This window comes from Selaginella moellendorffii, unplaced genomic scaffold (genome assembly GCF_000143415.4).
Source record: "Selaginella moellendorffii unplaced genomic scaffold, v1.0 SELMOscaffold_2, whole genome shotgun sequence".
Classification (NCBI taxonomy): Eukaryota; Viridiplantae; Streptophyta; class Lycopodiopsida; order Selaginellales; family Selaginellaceae; genus Selaginella; species Selaginella moellendorffii.
Window position 1 is genome coordinate 3,535,877 of NW_003314263.1, and position 18,651 is coordinate 3,554,527.

At 45.4% G+C, this 18,651-nt stretch overlaps 2 protein-coding genes across 2 annotated transcripts; one reads left to right on the forward strand and one right to left on the reverse strand.

The window, feature by feature from the left end:
- Positions 1–1,329: 1,329 nt before the first annotated feature.
- Positions 1,330–2,828, reverse strand: LOC112342581 (AAA-ATPase At4g30250-like). The gene has a single exon (XM_024664622.1). The coding sequence runs from the start codon at positions 2,786–2,788 to the stop codon at positions 1,376–1,378; it is 1,413 nt and encodes a 470-aa protein (XP_024520390.1). The 5' UTR covers positions 2,789–2,828; the 3' UTR covers positions 1,330–1,375.
- Positions 2,829–16,112: 13,284 nt separating this feature from the next.
- On the forward strand, positions 16,113–17,993 carry LOC112341751 (AAA-ATPase At4g30250-like). The gene has a single exon (XM_024662368.1). The coding sequence runs from the start codon at positions 16,341–16,343 to the stop codon at positions 17,775–17,777; it is 1,437 nt and encodes a 478-aa protein (XP_024518136.1). The 5' UTR covers positions 16,113–16,340; the 3' UTR covers positions 17,778–17,993.
- Positions 17,994–18,651: the final 658 nt, after the last annotated feature.

The window sequence follows — 18,651 nt, forward strand, 5'->3', positions numbered from 1 at the left end:
AGCTGGTGTTGGATGTCTCGAGGCAGCCGCGACCAGATTGAGGGATTCATTCTCTTCCTCCTCGTCTTGGTCATGCCATCCCACTTTCTCTTTGCCATAGTATGGAACGGCAGCAAAAGAGAACCCTTTTATACACGCTTGCAGGAATATTCTAGTAAAATATTCTTCAACATATTAAGTTGGAAACTGTCAAGAACATGAATCTCTGATGGAGTATAAACAATAATTCATCGAAGTCAAGAATCCCTTGTGTCCAAACAGCCTTGGAACTCAATGATCAGGCAGTGGCGCAATATCTGCCGTACGAGTCCTCACTGGCCACGAGAGAGTTTCGTTTGTCACACTTCCATGATGGGCGTGATAACAGCTTGCGACATGGCTTTCACGGCTGCTATCGATGGAAAACTTTGCTGCTCTTGTCTGCTTCTGCAATAAAGACGATATCTCGATCTTGTGCCTGAAATGCAAATCACTGGAGCAACATACATTGAGAGTTTACTCGGAGATACAGGAAATAAAAAAACAAAAACAAAAACGTACAAGGGAAGGAAAACTCTCTAATAGCCATGATAACAGGAGCTATGGTGGCAACAAGCTTGTGAGACAGAATGTAAAACAAAAAATCGATAGTGAGATTTTTCTTAGAAAGAAACATTGTTTTGGAAGGAAATTTTACAGGGCTTGACAAAAGATTATACGACTTGAGCGGCAACATTATCAAATTTGTCGCTCTAGAAGATAGCTCGAACGATCTGACTGGCAAGAGCGGCCAGCGTGAGCGCCATGCAAAGCTTGATTCCTTGGCGGATCTTAGCTCAAAGTCCTGGCCAATTCAATGGCTTTTCTTTAGAGAAAGTAGAAACCACACAGTGTACCTTTGAAAGTTTAGAGAAGATTTGGACGTGATAGGAGCGTTGTGAGAAGAACAAGATCCTTCAAGTTTTCCTCTCCCATTTTTTGTGTGCTTACATCCACATTCCAAAAGCTGCTGCATAGTTTGAGAAGTATGATGCAAAAGGTAGCCAGGAAGAATTTACGCAATCACCAAGCTCTCATACTGAGCATCCATGTCGATGTCCTCAGCGGTCAAATGAGCTATGCCGTAAGCATCGCATTCTAGCAAACACGATTAACGGCGATCGAAAACCAGCTTAGTGGAATGATTTAAACTTCTATGAATGAATGAGCCACAGTGACCACCAACTTCTTCCACGAAGAATTCTCCTCCTCATTGCAAACGGATTGCATAGCCAACGATCCATCTGATCTCAATTGACCGTACTACAAGTACCTCATAATCCTTTTTAAAACAACATAAAACATAGTTAAATGTTACTTTAATTACGATTAGTGCAATGTTTAGGGTATTTTATTTTTACCCCCCCTCTTCTCCCTCTTTCTTCGCCATTCGATCTCGAAGAGCCTCAATCACTTTCTCTAGAGCCCCTCTCGAGTTCCCCCTGTTCTGGATCAACGTCTCCGCGATATCAGCAGGAGTGATCTCAACCTGGGTGATCAGCTCCTCGATCTCTCCAAACTCCTTCTCAAACTCGCCCTTCTGCGAGATCTCAAGGTGAGTCCATGCCAGCACCTTGAACGCCTCAAATCCACAGTAGCCCATCAAAATGTGAAGGTCCATCCTGCCCGACCGCAGCAGTGCGGGATCCAGATCTTCCTTGTGATTTGTCGTAAAGATGATGATCCTCTCGCTCCCGCTACAAGACCACAACCCATCGATGAAATTCAGTAGCCCCGAGAGTGTGACCCGGCTGCTCTCTTCCTCTTTCATACCTTTCTTCCCTGGCAACGCTCCATCTTTCTCCTTGGACTCTTCACTGGTTTCTTCCTCCGGCGCTGGCTTTCCCCTTTTCTTGAGCTCCAGCGAGCAGTCAATGTCCTCGATCACGATAATCGCCTTGTTGGAAATCCCCATGAGCAGCTTCCTCAAGTCGGCATTGCTCTTCACCTCCGTCAGCTCCATGTCATAGACATCGTACTGCGTGTAGTTTGCTATGGCAGCGACGAGTGACGACTTCCCAGTCCCCGGAGGCCCGTATAAGAGATACCCTCGCTTCCAAGCCCTCCCAACTCTCTCAAAGAAATCCTTACCAGCCATGAAGGAATCCAGGTCCTCGACGATCTTGTTCTTGAGCTCGGGATCCAGCGCCAGGCTCGAGAACGTCGAGGCATGCTTGAAAGGCACCGATCTCCACGGCTGGTTCCTGTAGTCGTCCGATTTTCCTATGTTGGTGTAGAGCTGCCGGTCTTGGTTCTGGCGCTTCAAGCTCTCTCCGAGCTTGATCACTTCCCTCATGTACTCGGGCAAGAGTGTATACTTGTGCCTCCTGTGAACTTGGACAACGTACTCTCGCTGTGTTCCTCCACTTCGATCAAAATAGCTGAAGCCTCCGCCGTTGGAGGGCTCGGTGACGTTGAAGACCCAGGAGAATGTGACGCCTTTGAACTTGTCCTCCACTCGCTCGCCCCTGGTGAGGTTGCAATTCGGCTTGCTGGCGTTCTTCACTCGCGTGAACTGGATCCTGTTTGCCGAGCTCTTGGTGTTGGTGTCGGTGAGGTGAGCAACGTAGAGGTCGACCAGGTCGTAGATCTCGTTGGTGTTGTTGCGGACGTACTCTGGGATTGAGAGCTCTGTCTCCCACCATAACCAAGTTACAAACCTCTTGAGCGTGAGAAGGAACCAGACGTGGGACGGAACTATCTGGTTGAGGATCATGATGAAGCCCATGAGCGAACCGAGATGGGCGAAGTAGCCCCCTGCCATTGCCATCTTGCTCGTTTGCTGCTGCTGTTGCGAACACTGACCTTGCTGCGTCACTCTTATTGTGGTGTTGGCGTGTAGATGAAGCCACAGCGAAGCTCCCGGGTATTTTCTTGTAGAGAAATCTTCGTCAATCTCGTGAGTCATGCTCACGATGCGGTCAAAGGACTGTGTCACCGGCGATAACTTTAACAATGGAATAAACTTTTACATGTCACCTGTTCAGGGAAGTTCCCGAGCTCGTTCCATCGAATGGGAGTGAAAAGATTCTGGGGAAAAAAAAGGGGTGTCAACCATATATATGGTCGTATTTTCATATTTGAGGTTGCTTTTGTGAGTACTGATGTATTTCTGAGTTAGAAAAAAGGTGAAAAATGAAGAAGCTCGCTGAAGAAGCTTCCTATGAATATTTCGTCTAGAGAGAGAAAAAGTGACGGATTTCAGAAGTGAGAATTTGAAGAAGTGGTTTTCTATGAAGTTGAAGATCTGATCAAGGACAGTTCTTTGGTGGTGAAATCAAGTCGATCGGAGTTGTGGATGAAAAGTTATTAGCTGGGAAAGTTTCAGCCATTGGTTAGTGTTTAAGTTTTTAGTAGTTTGAAAATTAGGTACGGCCATTTAGTTATTTTACAGCTCTTGTGTTCTCTCTCGGGTTCTGGAGTTCTCTTTGCTTGAAGATGGTGAGACCTTTTATAGGCCGTCAAGATCCCATCGCCGTGATCATAGAGGAGTTTCTGCAGATCCAGCGCACTCAGTATGAGTGATTTGTAGTTACTGCTGAAATACAAGCCCTAGGGGAGTCTTTCCTGTCTTTCTTGGTTGTCGTGTATTTTTTCCCCACATTTTTTGGTGCGTTAGTCGGGAGGGCTTAGTCGCAGTAACTGCGTAGTAAAGGCCGGTCATCTGCGGGCATCTGCAGTAAGTACCCTTTGCCGCAGTTGGTTCTCGGTCTGGCGGGTAGATCCCCGGACTGGGATAATTTTCTAGATTTTTCTACTAGGAGGGCAGAGCAGAATCGAGGCCGTTCTGAACGAGCAGCGAGGAGGCTGTTGCAGAATTCGCCTAAAACCAGCCCTGAAACTAGTTCGAGGACTTCGGACTCAAGTTTGAATTGGGAGGAGTGGGGGCCATTTGAACCAGCATCGCCCACACCTCAAGCAGTAAATCCTCAAATGGCACAGCCTGCCAACGCGAGGATGAAGTATCCAACGTTTACACAGACTGACGATCCAGACGCTCACGTAACTGCTTTTGAAAACGTCAGCACAGAAAATCAGGAGCAGGCAGATGCTGTGAGAGTCCGTCTGTTTCCGGCGACATTGCTGGGAGCGGCAGCAGAATGGTATGGTCAGGCGAATGCAGCAGCAGCCTTTGCAACTTGGGCAGACCTCAAAACAACATTTCTTAATGCTTTCCGTCCTATGGGATTCAAGCAGCGTATCAGTGACGAGCTAAATTCAATTCAATTGTTACCTAGAGAGACATTGCAAAATTATGTTCTTCGCTACAAGAGGCTGCTCGGGAGGAAAGATCCACAGCCTGCCGCTGACGACCAAGTCCGCTGGTTCTTGAATGGGTTGCCATTTGAAATCGGGTTCCACGTGAAGGTGCAAAGACCGGCAGATTTGAACGCAGCAGTGGAGCACGCAGCAACATGGGAACAGGCCCGGATGTCGTCACGAAATATTGCAGCTGTAGCTCCACCAGTAACATATGGTAACTTGTTCTCACCGAATATTGCACAGTACCAGACTGGTGTGCTTGGAGCCGTAGCAGCTCCACCTTTGATTTCGGTCCAGCCGTCAGTTCTCCAGTTACCTGCAGTAAACACGACTGGATTTGAGAGCCAACTCACGAAAGTGAAAGAAGATGTGGTGGAGACACTTACCAAGAAGATGGCAGAACTCCAAGTGAGTTTGGTTCAAGGTTTGGGAGCTCCAACTCGGCCAGTGCATGAGAGAGCTGAGATCTGGTGCATTAAGTGTCAAGGATATGGCCACTATCCTAGTGAATGTCCGAATCTGGTACCGGCAAAAGCTCCTTGTCCGTATTGTGGGAAGTTCGGCCACAAGCCTGAGAAGTGCTTTTCTCATCCAGCTTGTGTGACGCCCAAGTTCCAGCAGCAACCTGTAGTCGCAAGCTATTACGTTCAACCACAATTTCACCATCAACAACAATTTCCACAGCAGCAGGTTCAGCACCAGCAGTATGAGACGTACCCGGTTTTTAACGTAGGAGCTCCAGGGGCTGTGCAGAACTCGGGGCCAATGCTGCAGCAGACTGCCGGTGGAGGCCGAGGTGGCGGCCGGATGGGAATGTTCGGAGGCAGAGGTGGAGGCCGAGGCCGAGGCCCGATAGTGTGCTACCGGTGTGGGGAACCTGGACATATCGCGCCAAACTGTCCGAATGCACAGAAGTCTGAAGAGTATCAGCCAATCTGTGGGATATGCCAGAAACAGGGACTTCATCGGCAGGAGGATTGCCCCTACCGCTTGCAAGTGCCAAATTAGCGTCAAAATCAGGACAAGGGAAAAGAGGTGGTGGATACTAAAGCCATTTTCGTGAATTCTGAAGAGTTACGAGCGGACACACCTGTGTGGAATGTCAACACACGAGCACAGTTGCAGCGGAGGGACTGCGGGTTGTACATCCGAGATGAGCCGAGAACAAGGGCTGAACAGGGAATTGAGCGGATGCATACTCAGGAGGATCCAGAGATGATAGCTCGCCAAAACAGGAAGGAGCAGCGCCACAAGGAAAAAATGGGGATCGACTTAGGTCTGGAAGGAGGCGGCATTCAGGATGCGCCGATAGCCGATGGCGGAGATCTCGCCAAGAATATCACGGGGACTATTCAGTGCCCTAATGACGGCAAGGAAACGGACGCGAACCAGGTAAGTGGTGGAATGGATCCGCAAGAGGTTATGAAGAAGGTGGGCATCTCGACGCCGCAGCGGCTGGCAGAGGTATTCAAGGAACATTTTGGGGGTGAGCCGTTAAAGATGGGCCAGCGGAGATCTCGCCGGTATAAGCAGGTGCTAAATCTAGAAACTCAGCCCTACGACGTGCTCAAGGACTTAGAGAATCAGAAGCCGAGTATCACATTTGCGCAATTACTACAGCTGGCACCAAGTCTAAGGAAAGTGGTGGCCACAGCAGTCAAGGCCCATCGAGAGGTGGTAGTGAATGCAGCATGGCCAATGATCGAAGCAGAGAATCCAATTATAGATGCAGAGATTTCAGGTCAACACTTGAAGGGGTGCGTGATTGATGGAGGTGCTGCCATCAACGTAATGCCTGAGCAAATGGTGTCGAAACTTGGGTTGGAGCAGCCGTCTCCAGTTTATTTTCGTGTCCGCATGGCGAACCATTCTCGCTCGAGACCGGTTGGTGTACTTACTGGGGTGAAGACGGAGATTGCCGGTTTTATCTTTTATGTTGATTACGTGGTGCTGAGGATGGTTGGACACGAGCTGGATTATCCAATTCTTTTGGGAAGACCGTGGCTGTTACAGGCCTGGGCAGATCAAAGTTGGCCGAAGGGGACTATTACGATTGGAGATGGAAACAAGTCGCGCACTATCCAAGTTCGGACGAGGAAGAGGCTGGCCTGGACTCCAGTAGCGTGTGAGCCGATAGTGGATGGGATTGATGACAGCAGTGATACCACGACTGGATCAGAAGCAGGAGAGCGTATGAGTGAGGTGTGTTCAGAGCAGAGTCGGTCGAATGATGAGAGTTCAGTGGAGGTTGCAGCTGTGGAGCCCTGCTCCGGTTACGACGCCCTGCTGCTGTCACCTTTTGAAGATGGAACAGCGAGCGATCGACTCAAGCATTGGTTGTTTGGTGGTGATGTGAGCTGTGGAATGGTTCAGGTCGAGGACTTGGAGCCAGTAGTGGAGCAGGAACGACTGCAGCAGTTTCCCCGCCATTTTTATTCCGAAGTTATAGATGGTTCCGTTCCAGAGATTGATGAAGAGCCAGCGATCCAGCCTGGAGGACAAGGTAGTAGCCAATACACAGCTCAGCCAACTGTCGAAGAGATGAACCTCGGATCAGCCGAGGAGGAAAAGGTGGTGAAGGTCGGAGCTGACTTGCCGGTCCAAGTTAAGGAGAGGTTGAGGCGCCTCTTTTACAGGTACCTCGACATGTTTGCATGGTCTTATAGAGACATGCGAGGTGTGGATGTGAAGCTGGCTCAGCACCGGATCATTCTCAAGCCAGGAGCAGTGCCTATTCGGCAGCGGCCATATAGGATGAACCCGAATTACTCCAAGACTGTTCGAGAGGAGCTGGAGAAGTTGCTGCGAGCTGGGTTTATTTACGAGGTGGAAACGAGCCAGTGGTCTCCGATTGTGGTGGTGCCAAAAAAGAATGGCCAGCTGCGAGTCTGTGTGGATTACCGGAAGCTGAACGAGGTGACTGAGAAGGATGGCTTCCCTCTGCCCTTTACTGACATGGTACTTGATGCTGTGGCGGGACACGAGCTTTATTCCTTCCTCGACGGATTCAGCGGCTATAACCAGGTGCAGATAGCAGAAGAGGATCAGCTCAAAACCACGTTTGTGACTGAGTGGGGCTGCTACGCCTACAAAGTTATGCCCTTCGGCCTGTGTAATGCACCTGCTACCTTTCAGCGGGTCGTCACAGCAGCTTTCCAGCCGTACATGCGAGAGTTTATGGAAGTATTCCTTGACGACTTCAGTGTCTATGGGAGCGAGTTGGCGCATGAAGGCCTGCTCGAGAAGTGTTTTGAACGCTGTCGGCACTATGGGATTTCTCTCAACCCGTTCAAGTGTCAGTTCTGGGTAACGCATGGAGTGCTGCTGGGTCGGATAGTGTCAAGAGAAGGTTTAGCTGTCGATCCGGCCAAGACGCAGGTGATCATGCAGTTGGTGTCACCAGAGACTGTGAAGCAACTGCAGGCATTTCTTGGGCATGTGGGATATCACCGCCGTTTTGTGAGGAACTTCGCTGAGAAAGCTCTACCCTTGACTAGCCTGCTGAAGAAGGGGGCTAAATATGAGTGGACAATTGCATGTGAGGCGGCCTTCCAACGCTTGAAACTGGCACTGGCAAACGCGCCGATTCTGAAGATGCCGGATTGGAACCTGGAGTTTCACGTTCATGTGGATGCATCAGCAGTGGCCATTGGTGTGGTGCTGTGTCAACGCTCAGATGGACGAGCAGATCATCCAATATGTTACAGCAGCCGTCAACTTTCAACGGTTGAGAAGAGCTATTCAGCAACTGAGAGGGAAGGACTCGGCATGATCTATGCGATCCAGCAATATCAGCATTATCTACTCGGCAAGGAGTTCGTGTTTTTCCTCGATCATCAGGCATTGAAGTATTTAATAGGGAAGCCATGCAAGACGGGAAGAATCACACGTTGGCTGTTGCTGCTCCAGGAATTTCAGTTCCGGATTGTGTTAAAACATGGAAGCAGCCATCAGATGCCGGATCACTTATCGAGGCTGCCACCACAGGACAGTGATGAGGAAGTAGGCGTAGAGGATGATTTGCCAGATGCACCTATCTTCCAATTTGAAACAGTGCCGGACTGGTATGCCGAGATGGTTAAGTTCCTTGGCAATGGTGAGTATCCGGCAGGGTTGAATAACTGGCAGAAGCGACGGCTTCTGTTGCAGAGCCGACTTTATACGATGGTAGACGGTGTATTATACCGGATTGGACGAGATAGCGTACTGAGGCGGTGTTTGCTACCACATGAGACGACTAAGGTGATAGCGGCATGCCATGACTCGGCATATGGAGGCCACTTTGGAACAGAAGCAACGATGGAGATTATTTGCAGAGCTGGATATTGGTGGCCGACATTGAGGAAGGAGGTTACGTACTACGTCAAAACCTGTGACCCTTGTCAGCGAGCAGGGAAGCCTGATAAGCGTGACTACCAGCCTCTTCATCCACTGTTGCCAGTGATGCCGTTTGAAAAATGGGGGATTGATTTTTGCGGACCGTTTCCTCCAGCTCGACAGACAGGTTATAAGTATGTACTGGTCTGCACTGATTACGTTACAAAATGGTCTGAGGTGAAGGCTCTACGGGAGGATACTGGTAAGAAGGTTGCGGAGTTTCTTTATGAGCAGATAATTACACGGTTTGGAGTTCCCCTTGAACTGGTGAGTGATCGGGGTACACACTTCTTGAACGAGGCAGTGGTAGCACTGACAGAAACTTATGGAGTTTATCACTCGAAGTCTACTCCTTACTACCCGCGTTGCAATGGTCAAGTGGAGCGTACAAATGGAACTCTTTGCCGGATTGTTACTAAGACCTGCTCAGCTTCTCGGATGGATTGGGATAAGCGCCTTTTGGATGCAATTTGGGCATATCGAGTTGCTTTTAAGGTGACCACTCGGTTCTCACCTTTTCAGTTGGTTTATGGGCAGGAAGCACTATTGCCGGTGGAGCTTGAAGTTCCAACCTTGAGGACGGCTGTAGAGCATGCTATGGACTGGGACGGTGCCATACAGCAGAGGCTGAACGAGCTAGAACAATTGGATGAGACGAGGCTGCTGGCATTCCAAGCTAGAGAGGCATTGCAGAAGCGGAGAAAGAAATGGCATGATGATCATATTCGAGAGTGGAAGTTTGCAATAGGGGATTTGGTGTTGCTGTATGACAGCAAGTTTTGGAAACGGCCAGGAAAACTCAAGATACGGTGGCTGGGCCCTTACGTGGTGGTGAATGTCAACGACAATGGCTCGGTGCAGGTGGCAGATTTGAGTGGGAACCTGCTGCCAACGTGGATCAATGGTTTCCGATTGAAGAAGTACCATCCACGTTCAAATGTTGAAACAGCCGTAGCTAAGCGAGAGTCCAATGTGTTGGAGCCATCCGAATCAGAGTCGAGGATGACCAGAGCTAAGGCCAGCTGAGAGCTGTGGTTGTAGCTGAATGGGAAGTTTCAGAATCGAATGGAGGTATGTTGGTGTTTTCATTTAAGAACAAGCGTAGAAGACGCAGGTAGAGTTGGCTGCACATCCTTGAGAGGAGCAGCTGAAGGGGGAGATTTTATGAGTTCAGGTGTGGAGCGCCAGGAGGATTTATTTAGGAGGCTGTAGACGTCGGTGGAGGCGAGCTCAGCAATAGTGTAGGAGAAGAGAGTTGAAAGAGGCGGAGTGTCGCCGTGTGAGAAGTCAAATGGAGCCGAGTTGAGCGGTGTCAGAGGAAAGTGTAGCAGAGTTGGGTTTGAACCAGTCAAGAAGTCAGTGGTTAATGGCAGTCAGCGTGCCGAGGGCGGCGCGAGTATCAGGGTAGTATGGTGTCAACCATATATACGGTCGTATTTTCATATTTGAGGTTGCTTTTGTGAGTACTGACGTATTTCTGAGTTAGAAAAAAGGTGAAAAATGAAGAAGCTCGCTGAAGAAGCTTCCTATGAATATTTCGTCTAGAGAGAGAAAAAGTGACGGATTTCAGAAGTGAGAATTTGAAGAAGTGGTTTTCTATGAAGTTGAAGATCTGATCAAGGACAGTTCTTTGGTGGTGAAATCAAGTCGATCGGAGTTGTGGATGAAAAGTTATTAGCTGGGAAAGTTTCAGCCATTGGTTAGTGTTTAAGTTTTTAGTAGTTTGAAAATTAGGTACGGCCATTTAGTTATTTTACAGCTCTTGTGTTCTCTCTCGGGTTCTGGAGTTCTCTTTGCTTGAAGATGGTGAGACCTTTTATAGGCCGTCAAGATCCCATCGCCGTGATCATCGAGGAGTTTCTGCAGATCCAGCGCACTCAGTATGAGTGATTTGTAGTTACTGCTGAAATACAAGCCCTAGGGGAGTCTTTCCTGTCTTTCTTGGTTGTCGTGTATTTTTTCCCCACAAGGGGTCACTAATCTATGAGAAACAAGCAACCACAATTTATATATGAATCAAATCATGTTACTGTGATAAATAAGAATTAGTTTAAGATGAAGGTTATGACATTTGAGCTCCATTTGTTCCATTATGTTAAGTGGATCCTTATAAACCAAAGTAAAGTTTATTGAAAATCTCCTTCTAAAGCCAATTTTTTTTCCCTCAATAGCGCTTTTGACGGCTATATACATATATACATATATATATATATGTATATATACATATATATACATATATATACATATATACATATATACACATATATACATATATATACACATATATACATATATACACATATATACATATATATACATATATACATATATATACATATATACATATATATACATATATACATATATATACATATATACATATATATACATATATACATATATATATATATACATATATATACATATATACATATACATATATATACATATATACATATATATATATATATATATATATGTTATTCTTGGAAAAATAACCCCTAATATTAGAATTTTATATAGCTTATATTTTGAGATAGTAAAGAACACTGGTAAGAACAAAAAACAACTGTATAACTATTATGATTGCATTGATTTACACACATAATTTGTCTGCCACAAAATGCTAACATGCAATTCCTTCTCCATCATCTGGATCAAATAAATGTAATGCCTGATTTGTATTACATTGTGAAGCCTGTTGGTTTAACTCAAATACTAGACCATCTTTCAGCATGCTAACCAGATTTCCATGGCACACTTTATTTACAAACACATCATATGCCATTTTAGAGTCCCTACAATCCTCATTTCAGATCATGGTTAAACTTTCCTTGGCCAGCTCTTACAGGTGCATCATATGCAGAATAGTAGTTACTACCCCCAGTTGAATAGCTAGGCTAAGTCCAGCTGTAAGCTCGGGCATGGGATCTTCTCAAACTCAATGAGCAATGCTGTGTCGGTTAAGCATCCCTTCATCTTAAAGTCAAAACACACTATTTGCCCTACCAGCTTTTTAGAAAGTACCATAGCTCTAAAGTAGGTGGCAAAAGTGGATTATCTAGGGGCCCAATAGTCGGTTGAAACCTTACATTATTTGGAACGCATCTATTCTCAAACCGTCAATAGCATCAATCAGTCACATTGTGATCCTTTGCAAGTGTCCGGGGTTTTTAAATCTTTTTACGAATGGATTCGAAGAAAGAATCTAGTCGATCGAGAGTCACTCGCGTCGCTGTTGGAATCTCCTTCGCGGGGACGTAACATTCCTAACGTTTCCTTTTGTTTTTATGTAAAATCCAAGGATTTTGGAAGAGGCCAAGTTCTATTCGACTAGAAGACCAAAGGAGTAGATTGGACCACCATAGTCTTAGAAAAGGGATTGGAGTGGTCAGTTTGGATCGGATCTCTGGGTCCATGGCGAGAAGAAACTTCTTCTCTGATAAAAGAAGCTCTATAGATTTCTTGCCGTATCAGCCAATTTCATATGGGTCACTGGCTTGTGGAATGCCACATGCCAAGCGAGTGCTCTACCATCTGAGCTACATCCCCATTGTTATCTTAATCTTCTACACAAAATATTCAATATTACATCTTTTGGAAGAGATTATTTCAAGAAAGCTAAATTTAAAAGTCGGAGATCTAACGATTTGAAGCTCCCTCATGGTTGGGATGGACCTGATTAATTAAACATATTAATAAACAGGAAAAAGAAGGAAAAGATGAAAAGACCTTGGTGAAAAAATTTCACCTGAGGAAGTTTTGTGGCACTCATTAAGATCCAGCAGGAACTGGCACTTTCCAATATCATTGAGATTAGAATTCACACACTGCAAAACAAATTAAATATATAAGTATTTAGCTCTAAATAATTTATATTATAAATAGTAGAAAAGCAAATAAATGGCGAGCACACGACAGTAGCATCGGCCCAGCCAGCAATGGCTCTGCAGAGGAGCATGGACGATTTGTGCTTGAACGCAACCAAAGCCGGTATGCAAGGTCCTACAATGGCATCCACTACGCAGTGCGCCATGGCACTACTTGTTCCAAATGCCGCTCCTGCTCAAACTCAAAGAAATCGTTTAGAAAACCACGTAAAATAAAGCCACACTCTTTAGATCTCACACCTTGCACGATTGTTGCCGCAAGGCCTCCCAGCATTGAAGGAGCCAGGGCATGGTAAACTGCACAAGCCCACAAATGAGTTCTTTCAGTCGCGAATCGCGATCATACCAATTGTGTTCTTACCAGATGGTGGAGGAGCACTGTTTGGACGTTGCACCACCTTTGGCCTCGGAGGGGCCTTGCCTGTGTGTGAAAAGAAAATGTCCAAGTTGATATCTTGTATACGCAATTTGGGCAATCAAAAGTTACCTCCATCTCGTCAGGGCATTCTTTTGACATCATAGTGGTGACATATCACCAAGCTCCATTATTTAGCATGTCAATCTAACCCAGAGAGGGGGATTGGGAGAGATTTGGAGAATCCATGGATGGATGGCTAATGCTTTATTGCTTATGTAGTGAATAGTTGAAACCAAGTAAGGCAAAGTAGAAACTAGTGTAATAAATGAGAACCTTGGCAAAGGAACTTAACTAAGGCTAAAGCAATATTAGTCGAATATACGAGGTAAACTGGCAAATTAGAAAAAAAAAATTTGTGGCTTACACCGTAGATGGATGGCTAACACTTTATTGCTCTTGTAATGAATAATTGAAACTAAGTAGGACCAAATAGGAGCTGGTACAATAAGCAAGAACCTTGGTGAGGGAATTTAACTAAGGCCAAGGTAGTATTGGTCAAATAGACGAGGTAACTTGGTAAATTGGAAAGGAAAAATTTACTTACATATATAAGTTAGGGTTGATATGCACATTTTTTTATTCCCTTTCCATATTCCATGCGCTCACATCTCTTTAAAGCAAGGTTATAAAGATAAACTAATCTGTTTGTTGGGATCATCTTTAAAAATAATTTTAAGAAGTGGCCAAGTTATTATATTCATTTTATATTTATTAAAAATATTCTTAAACACAATAGAAAGTACCTATTAGTTTGGTTTATGTACATACTCCCTAGTGTTTTATATCTTACCCAATATCCATGAGTCAAAGGCTTGATGCCTGGGCTAAGTCTAATGCAATGTCTCCTCTCCTTCCAGAGGTTAGGATTTGATTTAGGGGCCTCCACTTCCACTTTGGACCTAGTGGCCTGTTTGATCTGTAACATGAGAGTTAGAGTTGTAACCATGTCACTATATGTTGCAATTTCTTTTGTTTCTACAGTAGGGAGGAATGTAATTGAATTGTTGCTAGTGAATAAAATGTTTTTCCTAAGCTGAGTATGTGGTATAAACCAAACTAAGCACGTATCTCAGCCATCATGGCCACATGGTGGAGGCTTATTGTATTGAATAAATAATATTAATATTTTTTATATAAAAAATAAATAAATCAAGTATTGTTGAATAAGAATGTGCAATAATTACTTTTTTGTACCAGTATATCATGCATTTATCTTAATTGCATATGAAAATTTGCAAAGAAAAATCATAATGAAAAAAATCAATAACTAACAAAGATGTTAATTGACTTTCTAATGCAATTGATGTATACTTCTGGTTTTATAGCTGTTGATAGGAGAAAATGTCAATCAAAAAACATCAATGATAATGTTTTGCACAATCATCCCCATGGTTTGTGTTATGCCAAGGTATGATCCAGGTTCAATCCCAGTGTAAATGTTAATACTAGTTTCTTTACACACATGTATAATCTACATTTGATAATGCTTTTTGGACATCTTGGAGTGCATATGTAAGAGCCAAAAGCATGAGGAGAAAGAAACTTATGATATACTGGGAGGCCAAAGGACCATGAATAGTGCTGAGCCTTTTGTGCTAAAGAGAGTTTAGCATTGTGCTTGTTTAATCCCTATAGGACGTTAAGGAGTGTACATACACACATGTCATTGAGACTAAAGGCATGGACTGGTCCAAAATCTTCAAGCTAGAAGAGCAGAGGTATGTTTTTCAGTAAAACAGTTGAATATTAGGAGGAAGTTTATAAACTATATACACGAAATTCAGAATATCCTAGAATATTCAAGCATACTTTAGATATATCCTGTTTTGTGACCAAAATAGTTAATTTCCATGAATACAATTTAAAAAATTTTAATTGCTTTTTACTAATTTTCTAGACAAGCTCAGAATAAACATCCATATGCTTCATCATTCAAGAAGCCATCCTAATGTTTGAGAGCATATTTATACAAAGAGCAATCTGAGAAAGCTGTACCTCAAGGATCAACCTTGTAAATCTTGCTTAAATCAGCATCCAGCAGAATCCACTTGGTTCTTGGTTGTTGTGAACATGTTTAGACCAAACGAATGGCACTTTGAATTTGAAGCAAGAAAACATATAGACAGTACTTGCTATAATGTTGCGGTTCAAGCTCAGCTAAGCCGGCATGGAGCAGCTCACAACAAGTTAGTGCGCATTTGGCACCAATTTGATTCCAAGAGAGAATAACATGAGAGAAACAGAGCTCTCACTATCTATCTCCCACACGAAAGACTAAAAAACCAAAGACAGGAATGGGCACGGCCAACACTAGGAGGCGCAGCCTCCCTGCCACGTGGTGCCACGTGATCCACTCCAACCAAAGGATATCAACCAAATTAGAGATCAAATCCCGAGGGAAAAAAATACAATAACACAGTGATTCTCGCAAGCAAGCAAACTAGCTGGTCATGGACGCTGGCTGCCGTGGGAGTGATAGCACCACAGGCACACACCAGCACAGCGCCGCACGGAAAACTTTCCCTGGAAATCACGATCAAGGCTGCAAGCAATGCATGCAGGCAAGGAAGATCCAAGAAGAGAAAATATATTATGGCAAGAAACACCGACCTCGGCGGATGTTGCACTATATAGAAATCACAACAACAACCGCCAGTTGTAGATTGTGATTATTCTTTGTAGTCTGACGATGCAGCAGCTCAAAACCATCATCTTCGCGCTTGCTGTAAGAAATTCTTATCAGCAGCCTCATTCAGACAAAGAAGCAGCAAGAAAAAATTGATACCATACCTGAATTGCACCAGCAGCCAATCCGGCAACTCGGGAAGTCTTGGACGATTCACCACGCGGGTTTTTTTAAAATTTTCTATTGACTTTCTACTGAGAACGCTGTTGCGCATTTTGTTTGCTATCACAAGCCTGGTAAAGCCTCTCAAGCTCTTTTCAACTACAAGCGAGAGGAGCCCATCGATCTTCAGGTATGTCCTCTTCTCATAGAACAAGAACTAAACAACGAAAGTCATGCAGACCAAAATTTTCAAAAAGCGAACATTTTTTTCCCCTGGAATCTTTTCACTTCCCATTCGATGGAACGAGCTCGGGAACTTCCCTGCGACCATCACTCAAACTGTTCATTTAGTGTGCAGCCTCAGAAGGAACAGGTGACATGTAGAAGTTTATTCTATTGTTAAAGTTATCGCCGCTGACACAGTCCTTTGACCGCATCGTGAGCATGACTCACGAGATTGACGAAGATTTCTCTACAAGAAAATACGCGGGAGCTGGCTTCGTTGCGGCTTCATCTACACGCCAACACCACAATAAGAGTGACGCAGCAAGGTCAGTGTTCGCAACAGCAGCAGCAGACGAGCAAGATGGCAATGGCAGGGGGGTATTTCTCCCATCTCGGTTCGCTCATGGGCTTCATCATGATCCTCAACCAGATAGTTCCGCCCCACGTCTGGTTGCTTCTGGAGCTCAAGCTCAAGAGGTTTGTAACTTGGCTATGGTGGGAGACAGAGCTCTCAATCCCAGAGTACGTCCGGAACAACACCAACGAGATCTACGACCTGGTCGACCTCTACGTTGCTCACCTCACCGACACCAACACCAAGAGCTCGGTAAACAGGATCCAGTTCACGCGAGTGAAGAACGCCAGCAAGCCGAATTGCAACCTCACCAGGGGCGAGCGAGTGGAGGACAAGTTCAAAGGCGTCACATTCTCCTGGGTCTTCAACGTCACCGAGCCCTCCAACGGCGGAGGCTTCAGCTATTTTGATCGAAGTGGAGGAACACGCCGAGAGTACGTTGTCCAAGTTCACAGGAGGCACAAGTGTACACTCTTGCCCGAGTACATGAGGGAAGTGATCAAGCTCGGAGAGAGCTTGAAGCACCAGAACCAAGACCGGCAGCTCTACACCAACATAGGAAACTCGGACGACTGGGGTTACAGGAACAAGCCGTGGAGATCGGTGCCTTTCAAGCATGCCTCGACGTTCTCGAGCCTGGCGCTGGATCCCGAGCTCAAGAACAAGATCGTCCAGGACCTGGATTCCTTCATGGCTGGTAAGGATTTCTTTGAGAGAGTTGGGAGGGCTTGGAAGCGCGGGTATCTCTTATACGGGCCTCCGGGGACTGGGAAGTCGTCACTCATCGCTGCCATAGCAAACTACACGCAGTACGATGTCTATGACATGGAGCTGACGGAGGTGAAGAGCAATGCCGACTTGAGGAAGCTGCTCATGGGGATTTCCAACAAGGCGATCATCGTGATCGAGGACATTGACTGCTCGCTGGAGCTCAAGAAAAGGGGAAAGCCAGCGCCGGAGGAAGAAACCAGTGAAGAGTCGAAGGAGAAAGATGGAGAGTCCGGGAAGAAAGCCAAGAAGAAAGATGAAGAGAGCAGCCGACTCACACTCTCGGGGCTGCTGAATTTCATCGATGGGCTGTGGTCTTGTAGCGGGAGCGAGAGGATCATCATCTTTACGACAAATCACAAGGAAGATCTGGATCCCGCACTGCTGCGGTCGGGCAGGATGGACCTTCACATTTTGATGGGCTACTGTGGATTTGAGGCGTTCAAGGTGCTGGCGTGGACTCACCTTGAGATCTCGCAGAAGGGCGAGTTTGAGAAGGAGTTTGGAGAGATCGCGGAGCTGATCGCCAAGGTTGAGATCACTCCTGCTGATATCGCGGAGGTGTTAATCCAGAACAGGGGGAACTCGAGAGGGGCTCTAGAGAAAGTGATTGAGGCTCTTCGGGATCAGGTTGCAAAGAAAGATGAAGAAGAGTGTAAGAGCAAGCAGGAATGATCAAAATATCTGAAGCATTGCACTACCCGTGGTAGAGTACTATTTCTAGACCACCAGCGGTGCATTACAAATCAAATTCACAAATGAATTTTCTTTTGGACAAGAAGAATGCCAATAAACTACCACCACAGCTTAGAGGTCCGTCACTTTTGGTCAATTCTTCCCAAAAGATTATGTTGGAGAACTTTGGCTTAATCAACTTGATTGTTTCAGAAATTATCCAGAAGATTATCATGCAGAAAATGATGTTTACCTCCAAGAAGTATCATTCTTGGAGCAACCAACGATGCCAACGAAGAGCAGCTAGCTCAGTATATCGGCAAATCTCTAGTATTGGCAATTTGCACACCATTGCAAATTCATAAGCTCTATGCTTTCGATATACTAAATAGATATTTGTACCTACCCTACATGTATCACAGCCAGCCTATCGCTGTAAACAAACTGCACGTTGGCCCAGGCTAGATCAAGTAGCGATCAAGTAGCAAATAAGAGAATCAAACGTAGAAACAGTGGCAAATAAAGCCGGGTTGGGAGATTTCCTGGGAAGTCTAAATCAAAGATTTTAAAACTTGTGTGGATGAAAGTGAGGAATTTTGGGTGGTTAATATAAGTTAACACAATAACGTTGACCAGAAGTGGTGATTGTGGAATATCTTTGACAGGCCACAATCGCTATTAAGATGGAGAGAGAAGAAAATCAACAAGGAGCCCACCAATCAAGCTGGAGCCAGTGAAGGCTAACTTTGTGCTGGAGCTGGAGTGAGATCTTGAGAAACAATGGATGAATAGGCGGAGGATTCTGTGCTGGAGCTGAAGCAAGGGCTCGAGAAACAAGAGGTGTGAAGAGTTTGTCTTCGAGAAGAAGCAAACT

Coding starts and splice junctions, on each gene's coding strand:
- LOC112342581 (XM_024664622.1), bottom strand. CDS start 2,788: ATGGCAATGGCAGGGGGCTACTTCGCCCATCTCGGTTCGCTCATGGGC.
- LOC112341751 (XM_024662368.1), top strand. CDS start 16,341: ATGGCAATGGCAGGGGGGTATTTCTCCCATCTCGGTTCGCTCATGGGC.